An 18093-nucleotide genomic window follows, 5' to 3' on the forward strand; every position below is an offset into this window, starting at 1 on the left:
AAAATGTGGTGAAACAGGCTGCAAACTGGGCAGGAGTCCGGTAAGATGAGGTACAATAAAGTGATTGTGGCTCTGTAATGTGAGATTCTAGGTAGCACAAATCAGCTCTTCATAATTTTAAAAACAAAACTCCAAATGATAAGGTCACGTTGCTCTGTGTCTGTTACATAAATAGGAAACTCTTTGGTAACACATTGACTGTATTATCTTTAAAACCATATCATGTGTGTTATATCTATGCAGGTTTAAATGGATATTATAAGATTTTCTCTAATGCTGTGTAAAACAGTACCAATATCAAAATCTCTAACTGACTGAGTGACTAACTTTAGATATTGGCTTCTAACTGGTTTATTTCGGTAACTGGAGAAGCTTTGTTGGCCCAGTATGTAGCCTCAGGCTGGTGCTGACAAGTTAGGTGGAAACAAACAATTCACAGTTTGTGGAGGCTGAAGCTTTTTCTTCTGGTCACAAAAGAAGCTCTGAATTTTTGATAATTCCTCCCAGTTTGACAATAATTTATGGAACTGATTTTGATTACCGGTATATGGATTAGTTATATAACTTAACTTTGCTTTTTGTTTTTTGTAAGGGTTTAACAGTGTTTAAAAAGACAGAAATCATAGAAAATGCAGCATCTTACCATCCCAGCTTTATCATCCGCGCTCCTGGTTTCATTTGTTTGATATTGGGCTATATACTGTAAATAAATACCTTTTGCTTGTGTATTTTGGACTGTTAAATGGACTTTATGCTTATATTGCTGTTATATATAAGGTAAACTCACATTTAAATAGTTTGATATTCATCATCAGTCTTTGTACTTCACAGTACTTTGTACCACTGATTATAAAACTACATTTTTATAATTGTTATTATTGCTCCACTGACTGTTTTGTTTTAGTAGCTGAACTCATTTACAAAAGGAGCTGAAGCGGGAACTTTGTATGACACGTGCAACCACAACACAAATGACAGCTAAACGTGAATAACAGCCAGTAAGTTTATTCATCTTTCTACATATTTAGTCCTTAAAGTAAATCATCCCTTCTCAGACCTTTTAACTCTCATTAGAAAAGACAAATATCACAATAAAGTCTGTTACATCTCAAAGACAATTAAAGCAAACAGGATGCACCTGATCACAGTGCTGTAGCAAAGGATACGAATACTTCTGTAAAGGAAAGATTTCACTTTTTGATTCATATTCTAATCAATCTGCAAAACATGTTTTTATGTCTTTATGTTTCATCTGTAACATGCATCTGCAACCCAAAGTGTATTTTTACACATCAGGTGTATTTTCTCCTGACTCTTGTGTGCCTGAACAGATCTGGTGCACATAGTGACAGAGCACTGCAGCTGTAGCTGCTGTGCTGCTGTGCTGCTTTAGCAGCTGGAGTCAAGAAGGAGGCTCAGTACCAGACTTAGTCTTCAGGAGTCATTTTTAGACATGCACTGAATGCCTTTCAACTAATGGTAATCTTGGCACACCAATTTTATCATTCCCAATCTGTCTACTAGATGTTACTACTCTACTACTCCACTGACCTGCTACAGGAGAAGTCAGGGAATCATCAGTCATATATGCTCTGATGTCTGAATAAAAGTTCATGGCAGATCATCCACTAACAGACTAAAATGTGTTGTTTCTCTAAAGGAAACGTTTTCCTCGGCGCTGTTCAGTCACATTAGGTTCATTTAACTTGTATCAACCTAATTAGCATTTCAGATGCATCTTTGTGACAAACTGAGATAAACAGCTGTTCACTCTGTGCAGAAAACGCAGCCTGGGAACATTTGGTCACGGCTGGAGCCACTGCACTCTGTTGTCCACCGTGACTCTCAGCTCTCTTCGGAAGCTGCAGGAGGACGAACGGTGTTCATTAGCTGCTGATGAGGCATGTAGCTGCAAAAGGCCAAAACTAGAACAGAGGCTAATTAGCCAAAAGTTGCCAGCTGGGACATCAAACCTTCGCACTCATGATGTCGGCAGACTTTGTGCCTTGAAAAAGGAAAAGAGCAGTGACTGTGGAGGAGCGATCCCAGGAGAGGTTGTGGTTGAATTCAGACCTTGGTCTCTGCTTTAAGAAACTTGAAACGTGATGAGTTGAACATCCTTCTTGAAGAAGATGATGGTAGTTTGGTTTCATTTGTGTGTGGATGATTTCTGGTAAAAAAATATGATAGAAAGCACGTCCATCTTCAATAAAGAGAGAAAAAAAATTAGATGGTATGTTGCTTATTGCTGCATTTCCAAAACTTACCTTTCAGTCTAACCTGCCTCCTGTTCTAAAGCTGAAACGCCCATATTGTTAATTAGTCCCACCATAGATATACTGTCCTATTGGAAAAGAGTAACTTAGAGAAAGATCATGGCTTGGGTTAAAATAAATAGATAAAGGTTAAAGGTCACTGTGTTTGGTGCTGCAGTTTCATTGTTTAATTATCCTTCACCCTCTGTCCCCGAAGTTTCAAGTGACATAAGATGATAATCTGCGACTGCTGGTAATTTTTAACCAGCTACTGACATTTTACAAAAGAAAACTCAGCAGCTTAATGTGTGTCCGTGTGCATGTACTGAATGCAGGGAGTAATTACCTGCCATGTGATGGAAAGTGACTATTCAGGAGAGTGAAAAAGACATTTTGGCAGAAAATACATTTTCATAGTATATTGAAGTGATCTGTCAGCACAGTGGACACTTCAAACTCACTCTATCAATCAGCAGAGTCGCAGTGAACGCTTTATAATTCAGTCCCAATTTTCCCCCTTCATGTGTAAAACAGACCAGGTTTCTCCCAATCACTAAAACATCTGCCTCGTGAATATGAATCTGCATGTGTGGAAATGCCTCATCTGAGTCACTAATAGGAGGAACTTTCTTGTTATTTAAGGAAAAATATGTGAAAATAAGCCAAAGATGTGTAGCTACAAAATCATCCATGACATCTTTTGTTCCACTGACTCTCCATGCATGTGCACACACACACACACACACACACACACACACACACATGCACACACATGCATCTTCTTGACATCGCTGTTGGTGCATGTTAGTAGGGGATATGTGCCACAAACATCCTAGAATAGATATGAACTGTCATCTAGAAAAAAGCAGTCAGATACAAGCAGTGAATCAGAACTGAGCACGAAGGCCTGCGGTGTGACTGTAGCTGCTCAGACACATGGATGCACACACACAGACACACACACACACACACACACATATATCACAGGCTAGCTGTTGGCGGCCTGTCAGTGAATGCACGTTAGTGAGAGCAAAATAAGGAAAGGCAGAACTGTAGAAACACGAACAAGAGGTAAGAGCCTGAAAAGAAAACTCCACATTTTAGTCAATATAACCACAAAGACATGACACGCATTTCTCTCCTGCTCCTCTGAGTTTTATCTGATTAATCTTATTTTGTCCTTCTTATGTGACTTCATGTTTTACTAACCTCACCTGTCGTCCCTCACCTGCCAGCACACCTGCTTCCTGTCACTCATCAGCGTCAGTGTGTCCTCCTCAGACAGCTTTCATGTCTCTGCTATCTTTAGGGATTTCTCTGTTTTGTCTTCAGGAGCTTCCATCCACCTGTTTACACATTAAAAATAAGGACTAGCACTAACTATGGCTGAGGCACAAAGGTATTCATCTGTATTCTGCATTATTTCTGTTTTATTTTATTAAAACTCACAAATGACCAGTTTGAGAGCTGCGCAATGTACAAACTCGGATCTTGAATTGATATGCTTTTTGTTGACTTAGAAAAAAATGACACTGTGTTTTGAAGTTGTATGAAGATGAAGATGAAGAAATGACTGATTGCTTAAGATCAGAAAGGTCTTTCAAAGCAAAATCTCACCTTGGGCCCACACTCCTAATGACTGCTCTAAATTCTAGACTAACCACAACAAGTGTTAGTATGAAACATGCTGGAATAAAAGTTACAGACAGCTCATGGTGCAGATTAAATGTGGTCAGATTTGCCCTTTTCCAGATGTTTTAGATCATGCACTGAGTTTAATCCTATAAGCTGTTTGAAATGGGATCAATTCCAGACTCACATAATAACTCATAATTCACAGTGAAAAACAGGAAGCAGCAACATCTGGGTGCCAATAAAAAGAAACCACAGAAAATAATTTAAAGCTAAGAAGTTTATATGCAATTGAGGAAGCAGATTGGAAATATGGTCCATTAGGGGGGAAATACGACCCTTTTGGTTTCTGAGTAAATTCATCGGTTCAGCTGTACATATTTTGTTGGTTTGGTTTGGTTTTGTTGAGCTTTGATCAGTGTAGCTGCAGATGTCGGCTACATAGTGTGGAAATAAAGACTCAAATGTAAAAATTTAGAAGCACAGCAGATTTCTCTTCTTTGAATTATTGTATGTTTTGAGATTTCCTTTTAGATTTGAAAGAAGAAATAAACTTTTTTCTTTGTTCTCTGAAAGGATTAAACATGAAGCCTTGTTTTTTTCATGTTTGTCTGTACTGGTTTGGCAGATATGGGTTTTCTTACCACAGTTAATATGCAAAACCCAGGAAACAGATATTCCCACTTAAAGACATTCCCCTAAAACATGTTGCCTTAGAGTTTGCCACCCATGTCTGCTTTTTAAAGATTTATTTGTTCATTTTAAATCTAATTAACAGACATTTGTGTGAATGTGAGTTTAAAATCAGTTAAATTAAATTAGAAAAAACATGTTTTTTCCTCTTGTCTTTAGTGTTGTGTCATCATGAACACTTTTTTTAATGAGGTCTTGAAATATTTGCCTCCTCTCTGACAGTGTAGGTAGCAGGAATTTTGTATGTTTCAGGGCTTTGAGCACCACAATGTCCCAGTTATTCTGAAGTATCCACAGTAAAGAGTCTCATTCAGTTTTAGAACAATCATCCACAGAACCTTCAGGTCACATATGTGGGCCTGGGCCCAACCACACAGTTTATTGTTACTGTAATATTTTTTTGTGAACACACAGAAATCAGACTTTTTTCATGAGCAAACACACCCAGCTCTTCCCACATGGTTTCAAAGGACGATTGTCCTTTTCTGAATATTTTTGTAGAAGCTCTCCAGTAAATTTGAGTGAACAATAAGATTCAAATTTGTGCCCATGGTGGATATTCAATATTCTACGCTAAAATGTTTGTTTCGATCAACGTTTGTAAACAAGGATCCTTCACTAGCAAAGCTGGAGATGAGACAGATGAGAGGATGCTCTGTGACGTCCTCATGGGACCAAACCCAGAGCTGCTCCACTGGCAGCCGACCAGAGACTGACTGGGTTTAAAGGCTGAACAGCTGCTTGCAGCTTCCATTTCACAAAGGAGCTTCACTTTATCTGCATGCATTTAATCAAACATTGTAAACCTGCTTCACTAAACTGCAGAAGTTAATGAGCTTCAGAATTTTCCACTGCATACTTCTAATGGTTATTTTTTAATGCTATTTAATTATTTTTGGAAGATTATGCTGATGATTTTATGCTGTTCTTAGACAGTAATAGAGAAATGGCAGGAAAATAGGGAGAGAGATACAGCAAAGGTCTGTGAGCAGACTCAATGTCAGAAATGGTTGGAATCCCAATTAAGTTTACTTGTAATTGGTTATTTGTATTAACTCTGATCTGTCTTGTATCAGATTCATATAAAAATCAAGGAAAATGTTGCTGTTATTCTGTTTTACAGATGTTATCTGCCTAACACACTGTACAGCTGCCAAATGAAGGTACAGCTTTTAAATTATTTACTGCATCACCATGAGTTTTACCTTAAAATTCAATGTAAGCTATGTGTGATAAAATGTACTTGACTAGTAAGCATTAAAACTGACACTTTTAAATACACTATAGTACCATGAAAAATATTCAGATTAAAATAAATAAAAAAACTATGTGATGTCTCTAGTAGTATAAATACATATGTAATCACATTAATTTGAAAGGTGCTCTACTGCAGCAGTACTTAGGAAAGTATGTACACAGTGCTGTTAAGTAGAGCTATGTTAGAGGACTTGCAAAAGTAAAGAGCAGCTCATGAAAGTAAAGGCTTTAATGAGCCTGGCTGCTTCAGCAAGAGCTCTCTTATTATTGTTAATAATGTTGTTCATTGTTAATTTTCTCTGATTGACTCTCGCCCTCTGTCCCTGCAGAGTGTGTTGAGTGTGTTGTGTCTGCAGCCCTGAGCTTGGAGATGCTCCACTATGACGCTGCTCTGGACCTTTGAGTCTGAATGAGAGGAGAGGAAGAAAAGAAGAGGAGAGGAGAGAGGAGACAACATAGGAAATAAAGTGAGAGGAGGAAATAAGATGAGGAGAGCACATGCAAGAAGAGAGGATAGATGAAATGAAAAGGGGAGATGGGAGACAAAAGAGGGAACAAAAAAAGGAGAGCTGAAAATGAAGCAATGTGAGGACAGCAGTGGAGAGGAGAGGAGAAATGAGGGAGCGAGAGGGGTAAGGGGGAGAAGAGAGGAGATAGCACAATTAGAGGAAAGGCAACAAAAGAGGAAGGGGGTGTGAAAATCAGGAGGGGAGATCAGGAGTGATCAGAGGAGGCACATGTGACAGAAAACACGAAGAAAGACAAGGAAAGGAGACAAAATAAGAATGGAAAGAAGGAGAGGAGAGCAGCGAAAAGTGGCCTAATGTCAAAAAGAGGAGTTAGGTGAGGAGCTAAAAAAAATAAATTGATGAACAAAAGGTGGGCGATCAACAACTGAAACAGGCAGAATGATGAGGATAGGAAATGAAACAAGAGAGAGAAAAATAGATGAGGTGATGAGAAAACAAGGGAAGAAGAACATGATGAAGAGAGGGGAAAAAGCAAAGAGATGAATGAAGGAAATTAGATGATAAAGTAAACAAGAAGGAGGAGTGAGAAGAGGAAACAAGGAAATAAGAAATGAGTCAGAAGAAAAGAAAGAAAAATGGGAAGAGGTGTGCAGAGAAAGGAAATGTAAGAACAAGAGGATGAAAGGAAAAAGCAAGGGAGGAAGAAAAAGTGATTTGGTGAGAAGAGGAAACATGGAGAGAGGATGGAAGGAAACAAGCAGGTGATACAAGCAGATGAAAGGAGAAAAGATGCAAAGAGAAAACAAGTCAAGGAACCAGAAGGGAGAAAAATGAAAAGAAGAGGAACAGAAGGTAAAAAGGAGAAAGAGCATGAGGGATGGGGTGGAGCTGAGGTTGTTAGTTTGACTAGACATCATCTAAGAATTTTACTGTACTGTACTGCATCAGTGATACAGCCTCTCTGAGCCTTGGCCTTGAATACGTGACTCACACATCGACCGTCAGCTTGTTGCTTCATGCATCACAAATGACCCATCACTGTAATTTATTGAGCTACATTCAGGTGAAGGTTGCAGTTACACCAACTGAGGCCAAGTCGAGTCCTGTTCAAGGCGAGGCTGCAGCTGCATGAAGACTCAGCAGGTTTCACTGAGGTAAGTCTGCCCATGCCCTCCAAGGTTTTTAACTTGGCGCTTTGGCAAAGCCTCTCACCTCTGACTGTACCTCAGACCTTTTGGAGCTGAGTGTGTTTTACTGCATGTGTAGAATATGATCATGTAGATCCCGTTTTCTTTTAATGCCGTGGTCTCAGGAGAAGAAAGGGCACAATGTGGAAAACTTTTTCAACTGCTGGTTGGGTGCTGTTAATAATGTGAACATCACAGTTTGGATGCAGTGGGAGTATAAATGTTTGGTTCTTACATTTGATTCCTTTTGTTTGTTTTCTGACAGAGAGTTAAAGATCACCATGATGTGTGATGCTGCCATTTTATTCAGGTAAATAGCAATATTCATTTTATTCACTTAGTCAAATAATTCTGTTGGCATAAAGTTTGTAAATGTAGCAGCTGTTTGGGAACGTGAATAAAGTTTTTAACTCAAACATCTTGCTCCCATGCAGGAGGGGTTACCTCTGCACCCAAGGGCCCAGTGCTTCATAATCTATGGATCAACCAGTTAAAATGGCTAATTAAGTTTTTAATAGTCAACACTTGCTCACTGAGCAACAATAATCTTCTTAGACTGAAACTCCATCAGAAAGGATTGAGCAGCCTCTTCCAGTACAATCTGCCACAACAATCCCACTTTCTATATGAGCGTGTGTGAACTCTCCTCACAGCACATGAGATACAAAAACATTTTATAAAAAAACATTACTGTCTATGCAAGGCCTATAGTGCCTATAGTGCCTATTTTTTTTATTAAACTATAGTATGCAAGAATAGTATAGTTTTGAAGGGACTAAACCTTTGAGGACCTTTCAAAACCTGCATCATCGGAGAAAATAAATGTCAAAGCTTCAGGAATTTTAGATCAATCTCATGCCAAAGTGAATTTACACATACTTTGAAGTGCCTTGACATGATTTGTATTGTGATTTGGCGCTATACGAATAAATTGAATTGAACTGAATTAACAGACACAGCCTGAACAGGTCAGTATATTTTTCCAGACATGGCTCCATCCAGGTCTATTTCCTGGGAATCTCTTCAGACCCACCTGAGATTTTAATTTGACAGCTGTGGGTTATGACCAACTTTTCTGTGTCATGAAGTCCTGTAGTGTCTGCATTTGTGCTTGTAGACATTTGTTCGACCTGTAAGTGTTTTATTCAGTCTGAGCCCAAAGAGGATTTGGTAAACAGCATGTATATCCCCCATGTCAATTAGCTAACATGTTGATGTCAGCATGGTCAGTATAATCCCTGTCTTAATGTACTGTAATAAACCCCTGCCTTCCTCTGCTCTCGTTCAGCGAGATACTCAGCACACACACACACTCACACTCACACTCACACACACACACACACACACACAGAGCAGCTCCCGAGGGAAACAGCCACTCACAACAACATGACAAGATGCTGCATTAGCACAGCCATCACCACAAATTACCAGGTGCTGAATGAAACTCTCCGGGGCTGCACAAGAGACCACTTACTGACCCAGTGAACGGCTCAGACATGCAAGCAGAGAATTTAGTGTTTATCGATGTGCTGTTCAGATTCATACTGAGCTTCTTCTCACTGCTGTTTTAAACTGTTTCAGTATCAGCTGCTGAGATCTGAAGTGATACTTTCTTTGACAGAGAGCCTGTCAAAAGAATAAAAACATGAAAATGGAAATCAGCAACACGCAGAAATGTGGGTGTGTTTGTAGGAAATTGTAAAAATAGTTACACAGCATGCTGATGTTGACCAGGTGTAATGTTTGCCGTGTTCACTAACTTAGTTTAACATGCAGAAAATGTACTAGCTAGCACAAAATGCAAAGTCCAGCAGAAGCCAAGGATAATATTCTTAGTATTTGGTGACAAAGCAAGCTTTAATTAAAATTTGAATCTGATGACTCTGCTATATGGGAAGTCAGTGTTTGTACCAGATTTTCAGGCAGTCCACCCCCCAACAAGAATCATTTTCCATGAAATCATAAACTTTAACCTTGTTGGAGAAATGAATCAAAGATGACCAGGAGGGCGAATATGTTTCTTTTTATTCCTTGCAAGGGGAGCAGGTCACACAGCACGGAAAGTACAGAGTGAGTGTTCAGCTCTATTACAAGCAGAGCCAGTTTTTATACACATTAACCAGCAGCATGACTTGACTGGATGACGCACCCTCGCCCCAGAGTAACTTCTTCTGTTTCAGTATGTAGCCGTAGTCAGGGTGCAGTCTGTGGAGAGTTAACATTAACTAGTAAAGATGAACAAGCTGTATCTGGGAAAGCACACTGCAGAAGTTTCTCACACCGATAATAAATGTCGCACAAGAAAAAGGTTACATGAATGACATGTAATAACAAACCTCATAGTGGTGCTGGAGAAAAAGTCATCTGGATTAATCCTTTGAAGACTATTAAGGTCTGCACCAAATTTCAGGGCAATCTATGAAATCATCATTCATATTCACAGTGAGCCAGGCTTCAGTTTATTCCAAAGAAATAATGTTGGTTTATAAAAAAAGGGTTTTCATTATTAAAGACAGTGAATCTTTGTGGATTATTGTTTTTTTTCCCAAAAATTCACTAAGTTTATAGGTTTCTATGTGAGCCAAAGTGGGAAAAAAAGTAATGACAACCAGACTCACTTCCCCTCCAAAACTTCATCCTGTCATGCCAACATTAATCACTGCAGCTCTTTTCCACACAGCCTGTCCAGAGCATTCCTCTGGTTCTGAAGGATGCAGTAAGTGTCAGGGCCAAGATGGCGGCTAATGATGCGTGGCTCACCAGGGAACTGAAGCAAGGCCGCTATTTCAGCCAAGGAACAGTCCAGTCTGTGCTGCCTCCAGAATGGCTGGTGACACAAACTCAGGTGCCCAAAGGATCTGACATGACATCCAGATGTTCAGCCATGATTGTTGAGTGTGTCTCTATGTCTGCAGACAGGTCCCCCTGTTTCATATCGAAGACTCCCCCGAGGACCTAGTGTCTTTTCCACCTCCTCTCTGTGGAGCTCCCTACTTGCGGTGTACCACTGAAGAGGTTCTAAATGTGTGTGTGTGTGTGTGTGTGTGTGCGTGTGTGCGTGCGTGCGTGTGTGTGTGTGTGTGTGTGTGTGTGTGTGTGTGTGTGTGTGTGTGTGTGTGTGTGTGTGTGTGTGTGTGTGTGTGTGTGTGTGTGTGTGTGTGCTCGCCTATCCAACAATGATCCTCACTAAAGTCAAGCCAAGTCTGCCTTGGCTGTGTCAGTATATACCCTGATATATAGTCAGTGGTGCAGCATTTCGTTTGTGTCCTGCACAACAGGACCAGGAGCACCCAGATGATTTTGCTGCAGCTCCAGAGATGTAGAAGTAGAAACAGTGGCTTATGGGATGGAAAAACACAAGTAGCTTAGGTTTGACTGAAAAGTTGTGACAAAGTTTTCAAAATGCTGCAATATTCTTGAAACTCTAGTGAAACACTTGTACTAAAGGAGTCACGTTGATATTAATATACAATGATGTACACTGCATGCACTACAAATGGTATGATACTAGTCACATACTTGTTTTTTTTTTTTGCACTTTATGACATAAACTAGATTTGTTGAAAGACATCAGGAGCCACGGTTGTGATCCAGACTTTAAAATTTGTATTTAGTTTTTCAGAATGAACAGAACTAGTGGTCCACACTTCATGGCTTAATTCAACAGTCTGCTGTTAAGGTGTGTGTGCACGTGTATGCATACCTGGTGTAACTTCATCTGAAACCTGAAACATGTTAAAACTTTGCAGGTTCAGCATGTAAATCATTGAAATTCAGACTGATGACTTGGCTTAAGGTTAGTGTTAGCCAAGTTATGGTTATCGTTAAATCACCAGGAAATTAATGTAAGTGAAAGTAAAGTCCCCACGAGGAAGGAAAACAAACATGTAGGACACGTGAGCCAAAGATCTCCAGGTGTTTTTCTGCAGATCACCTGTGGTCAGGTAGCACTGCCTGTCCCATCCCTGCTGTTGTTTTAAATACACTTTGTTTTACACATCTGTCTGATGGGTTCTACATCTGCTGCATCAGAATAATCACACACACACACACACACACACACACACACACACACCTACACATACACATACATGCAAACACATACATGCAAACACAAGTAATCTTTAATTGGGAGAACAAACTCAGCTCGTTTGTTCAGATGAAAACAAAATATTTTGTTGTTCATTAGATATTCCTCAGGGTGGTCTGTTCATAGAAGTCTAAGATACTGTATGTGGTTTTTATTTAGACTGTGGGTGTGTGTGTTTGTGAGAGAGTGAGTGAATGTGTGTGTGAAAGCATTGTTTCCGTGAGAGGAGTTATTAAACCTAAGAGAGAGTATTGCTGGTGGCCTCGGTTTATGTGTCCCTGTGCTGTTCTGCCAAAAAAAAAAAAGAAAAAAAAGAAAAAGAAGAAGCTGTTGAATAATTCAGCCATGTTTTAAAAAGAACAAACTATGAGCCTCCATGAATATGAATCCCCAAAAGAGGCTCCCTATTTTTCTTTCTTTCTTTCTGTCCTCTTTTCTTTTCCTACAGCTCACTCCACTGGAAATGATGGAGATCTGTCTGTTGTTTACTTTGTAATTACTCACTATTTTTTACCTTTAAGAAAAATGACAAGGGTTTTTTTGAGTTTTAGCCTTTTGTGTACATGACTGGTGACCACACTGATATCAAGCATATTGTTGATGATAGCCAGTATAGCCACTCATGTACTTTTTATATATATTTTTTGCACTTTATATAATTATCATTATAATAATATTATTATTATATATAATAATATAATATATATATTACATATATTCTATATGTAATATATTGTTTTTTACAAATGGCCTCAAATATGTGGACACCTTGTTCTGCATAACATTGTGTACTCATGGTTTTTCATGAATTGGAGCCAACCCTTCATGGTAAATTTAAGGTACAATAAATTAGAGTCGATACTGTATGCATATATGTATTGAAGCAGCAACTTAATGTCCATTGTGTATTGACAATATTCAAGTGAAACATTCATGTGTCCACATACATTTGGCAATGCAGTATAATTTCCATCTATATTGCCAGTTAGTCTAGGCTTTATAATTTAATTTAATTTGATTTACATGTATATTTTTGCTCCCCTGCCTCCCTATCCTACCTGTCAATGCTGCTATATCACTTAATTTCCCTCCCAGGGATCATTTCAACTATGCCATGAAAATAAATCTGCTTCAGATGCAGGAGGTGATCCATCACAAACATTACTTTTCTTTTTGTCAAAGTTGTGTATTGTCACCTAAGTCAAATGAAAAGTGTCCAACAGTGTCCATCAAATAAGTGTCTTATCAGGCAGTGAAGCAGGTCTTCAGATGAGATCTGTGAAAAAAAAATCCCAGGATAATTTAAGTTAAAAAAACTGAGCCAGAATTCAGCAAAATTCACTAAAAATATGTGGTGTTTTAATTTTGTTGGTTCATATCATCCTGTCAAGCTGCAACAGAAGAAGAAAAACATCCAAGACTGATGGTAAAATGCAAAAGTACAATTTAATGTGTTAATAAATTTATGGGATTGAAGAATTTGAATGGAAAACCTCCTGAGAGGACACAGACACCAAACAATCTAATCCACAGAAAAGAGGAGAAAATATTACAAATTAAATCATCCAGAACTACAATCCAGGCTCAGCAGTATGGACACTAACTTCTTTCCTTCTTCTCTTCTCACCGTACATAGACAGAGGGGGCAACCCAGCAGGTCTTCAGGTGCACACAGTGAATCCATCAGCAGCTCCAGATGCATCAGCCATCAAGAGCATGAACTCATCTTTAAACTTATGACCCCTGTTGATGAGCACTGTGACCGTCCAGAGCTATCAAACTTTAATGGTAAGATGATATAACATACTTCAATATCATAATGCAGCACAATCATAACTAAATGGAATGACAGGAAACATAATGCAGACAATGACAAAGAGCAGCACTGTGCAATAGATAACTAAAAGGTGCCCCCTACAGACACTTGATTTCACTTACAAGTCAATGCAGGGATAGAAGTTTGCCTTTCAGTCCTTATGTGGCAAAAGTTATTTCTTTTCTCAAGGGTAGCGGTGCAATGCAGAAATATCAGCTATGACGCCTGAAAGCCACAGAGCCCTAAGATACAGATTCCTTTATTGATTTCTAATGAAAGAGTTCTGGGTTTTACTGAACAGAGCTGATGGAAACTGAAGCACAGAGGTGCACAGAAGAGTTGGTGTTCAAGGTTTTCAGTTAGGGCCAAGTGAAGTGAGTTACAGTGGGAGCATGTTAATAAATCACATTAGACTTGAATGCTCCTTGTTGCAGAGCTGCAAATAGAGAAGTCCTAGCAGGCTCATGCATTTTCTGTTGCCATTGTATAGTTTTTAGATAACAAGTGACAGCAACAACATGCTCATTTTCTATTTACATACTGTGAGAAAGGCTCAGGTAAAGCTAAATGCCCAAACATGTGCTTGTGCTGTTCACATGCATCATATTCATACTGTAGATTTTCTGTGCTGGGAGGTCAAGGAGAGCTCAAGCATGCTAGTGGTGTGCTAATGAACCTGGGAGCCAGAAAAAGTTAGTCTCAGGGCCTCTGGACCACATCAATATTACAGCACACAGGGCCAGAGAGGAGCCGATCAAATATTCATCTATCACCCTCCTTACTTTCTCTGTCTTAAAGCTCTGGTTTTATAGCTAGCCTGAAAACACACATCACCTGACCACATCTACAACTGCACCTTAACCCTCAGTGTAGAGTCTCTGCTTTGTATTCAGTTATTTAGAGCTCCTGAGGGGAAGCTTAGCAAGAGTTACAGGGAGTAGGAGCTCCATTTGGAGTCAAATACAGAGCAAGGACACTATAATACTGATGAAACAGTCTGCTGTTCAAACACATGCATATGTTGTGGACTGTGTTTACTGCCAGTGTGATCCTGCACACAGTGGCCCTGAAACAATGTCAGAAGCATTGGGAGGCAAAACTTTTGTCCTGAGACTCATTTCTTTTACTAGAGAGATCTCAAGTGACACATCAGTGTGACAGCTTCTCATATTTATTGGTGTGATTTAGGGATTTTAGTACAACTTCAAAGACAAAGTTCACCACTGAAAGTTTTCAGACTTCTGCAGCTAAAAATCCAGTTCTTCCAGACCTCTAATAGTGAAAAGTGATGTTGTGAAATCTTAATGATTCAATAGATTATAAAGATATTCACTGTGTGTGGACAGAAGTTTTCAGATTCAAAATAGTAAAAACATGTGCAATACTAGTAAATATTAGTTCATATTAAATTCTCCTGAACACAAAGTGCATTCAGCTGAATTGATTCAGTTATTATTTCACCTACTGTTTGTTCCTTGTTCAACATCAGCCAGTTTGTTGTCACACATTTGTTTTTGTGATTTTAAGTTGTAAAAAAAATGTCATTTCCTGCACATATTCTGTTCATGTTCAGTTTTAATATGCTGTAAATCTGTGTGACTGCTGTTTCTGCCAGCTCTTTCTTGAAAAATAGGTCTTGATCTCACAGGGACTTCCTAGTGAAAAACAGTATTTAGTTTACAGCAACGGTCAAATGAAAATGCACAAACTAAAATATTCACAAACAATGTGTTAATGAGTGTTCTGACCCTGTGTAATCGCTTTTATTTGAACAAGTACAAACCATATGGGAAAATGTGAGAACATGAGAACTGTTTTTATTGTACAGCAGTGACATGGAATCCAAAGGGCAGGTGCAGACTTATAAAAGTTGTCAAAGTCCAAAGATACGTGATAACTTCAATATGATAATAAACTGGAGAGATATTATGAGACCATGATCGCTCAAGAAATAAAAGAAACATTATGTGGTAAAAAAGTAAATTCTGATTAAAATATTAGGTCTCATTATGTTCCTTATTATTGCAAATCTGACAAACAAAAGTCCACTATAATTGAGTAAATATGAGATGATGAAAGAATGACATGAAAAATGAATGAACTCCAGGACACAGCCTGATAATAAAAACTTATTGCAGGATATATTACCATTAATGATTAAACAATGAAATATATAGAGAAGGAAAGCAGTTTCTGGCATTATCGTTACAGGGAGATAACTGGATAATGCTAATGTGGATGACTTTAAAAAGTTTAAGAACATTCTGAAATCAAAGAAAATGGCTGAGAAGATCACTCTTGTTGAAAATTTCCTGAGCTGCCATGTGTGTTCAGAGACTTTCAGAGATCCTGTGTCTCTGAGCTGCAACCACAGCTTCTGTTCAAGCTGCCTGCAACAATTCTGGGAACAAGCTAAAAACAAAAACTGTCCCATTTGTAAAAGAAAATCTTCAAAGGATTTTCCACGTGTGAACTTTGCACTGAAGGGACTGGCTGACGTCTTTGCTGGGAGACAGAAAACTGAATCCTCTGAGACAGAAAAGGTGGAGGTGGTTTGTGGAAAACATCAAGAAGAGCCTAAATTATTCTGTGTGGACGAGCAGAGAGCTGTGTGTCCTGTCTGTGAGTTTTCTCTCCACCACAGTCACAAGGTGGTTCCTGTAGAACAAGCAGTCAGTGAGCTGAAGGAGCAGCTGGAGTCTGACTTAAAGTCTCTACAGGACAAGAGGCTCAAATCCAAACAAGTGGAGGAAACATACAATGACATGGTTCAACCCTCCAAGAAGCTGCTGTTGTCCACAGAGAAGCAGATCAGAGCAGAGTTCAACAAGCTCCACCAGTTCCTGAAAGAGGAAGAGGAGTCCAGACTGGCAGCTCTGAGGGAGGAAGAGGAGCAGAAGGAGGAGACTATGAGCAGAGAGATGAAGAGGATCCAGGAGCAGATCTCCTCTCTGTCAGACAGTATCTGTGCTGTTGAAGAACAGCTGCAGAAAGACAAGGTGTGTTTCCTCAGCAGTTATAAAGCCACTCAGACCAGAGCCAGAGCCCAGTGCTCACTGTCAGATCCACAGCTGGTCTCGGGAGCTCTGCCAGATGTGGCCAAACACCTGGGCAACCTCTCCTTCAGAGTCTGGGAGAAGATGAAGGACATGGTCCACTTCAGTCCTGTCATTCTGGACCCAAACACTGCAGCTCCCTGGCTCCATCTGTCTGATGATCTGACCAGTGTGAGGTGGGCACCAAAGCAGCAGCTTCCTGACAATCCAGAGAGAAACACTAACTATGCCGATGTTCTGGGCTCTGAGGGCTTCAGCTCAGGGAAACACAGCTGGGAGGTGGAGGTGGGAGACCATCCTGCCTGGAATGTGGGTTTGGCTAAAGAATCAGTTGACAGGAAGGGAGAGTGTCCTCCTTCACCCAAATATGGAATCTGGTGTTTATGTCATCACAGTGGAAAATACAGTAATGGTGCTGGTCAAACTGTCCCAGTGAAGAAGAGTCTCCAGAGGATCAGGGTCCAGTTGGACTATGACAGGGGGGAGGTGTCCTTCTACAATACTGAAGACAAGACTCACATCTACACTCACAGAGACATGTTCACTGAGAAACTCTTCCCATATTTCAGTATTGGACCTGCTGGTGATGCCAAAACCACTGATATCAAAATCTGTCACAGTCAGATTCAGGGAAGTGGAAGTTGAGCTTTTTTTTTTTTTTTACTTTTATGTCTAAAGAAAATTTGCAAGAATAAAAGGAAAGGTGGACAAGACAGTGGTGAGACCAGCAATGTTGTCTGGTTTAGAGACAGTGGCACTGAGAAAAAGACAGGAGGCAGAGCTGAAGATGTTGAGGTTCTCTCTGGGAGTGACGAGGATGGATAGGATCAGGAATGAGGACATCAGAGGGACAGCTCATGTTAGATGTTTTGGAGAAAAAGCCAGGGAAGCCAGATTGAGATGGTTTGGACATGTTCAGAGGAGGGACAGTGAATACATTGGTAAAAGGATGCTGAGGTTAGAGCTGCCAGGAAGGAGGCCTAGAGGAAGACCAAAGAGGAGGTTCTTGGATGTAGTGAAGGAGGACATGAGGATAGACATCTAAAGCAAATTTGAGGTGTTACATTTTTTAGTTTTTTGCTCCATGATTTATTAGAAAATGTAGAGAACTGACATGTATGACATGAATTTAAAACCACTTTCATACAGGACTGAGGTTGCACTCTGCAGTGTCACCACTAACCACTAGATGCTGCTAAATCTTTCAGTTTGTCTACACTAATTTTATAATACAGACAAAATAAAACTATAATACATCAGGTCAGTTGATAAACTGTTATACAGAAACAAATTGAGGCTTATTTTAAATAATAAGTTTTCCTGGTTAGCAGCATCTTGATATTGGTCATGCCACGTTATAACATATATTATCTCTGCTATTCCAAATATGTTCCTTTTTTACTTTATAAAGTTTAGAATTAATACCGTCATCAGCCATCTGTTTTATTTTGTAAGATCTCTGGATTCAATCAGTTTGTTCATATGATTACAGTCAGTGTTTCAAAAGTCATTCTGGCCCTGATTGATTATCATTTGTTTTTCACCTGAACTGATCAGTTGTTGAGGGTCACAGCTAATGTTTTTCCTGACTGGACCTGGGACTGATGAGAATTATGTAAAGTGGTTTTCATTTACTT

General features: G+C 39.4%; 1 protein-coding gene across 1 annotated transcript; it reads left to right on the plus strand.

The window, feature by feature from the left end:
- Positions 1–15679: 15679 nt before the first annotated feature.
- On the plus strand, positions 15680–17101 carry LOC113138578 (nuclear factor 7, brain-like). Its single transcript, XM_026321116.1, has one exon. It carries the CDS (start codon positions 15680–15682, stop codon positions 17099–17101), a length of 1422 nt encoding a protein of 473 aa, XP_026176901.1.
- The last annotated feature ends 992 nt before the right edge of the window (positions 17102–18093 follow it).

The sequence above is a fragment of the Mastacembelus armatus genome, chromosome 9 (genome assembly GCF_900324485.2).
Source record: "Mastacembelus armatus chromosome 9, fMasArm1.2, whole genome shotgun sequence".
Taxonomy (NCBI): domain Eukaryota; kingdom Metazoa; phylum Chordata; class Actinopteri; order Synbranchiformes; family Mastacembelidae; genus Mastacembelus; species Mastacembelus armatus.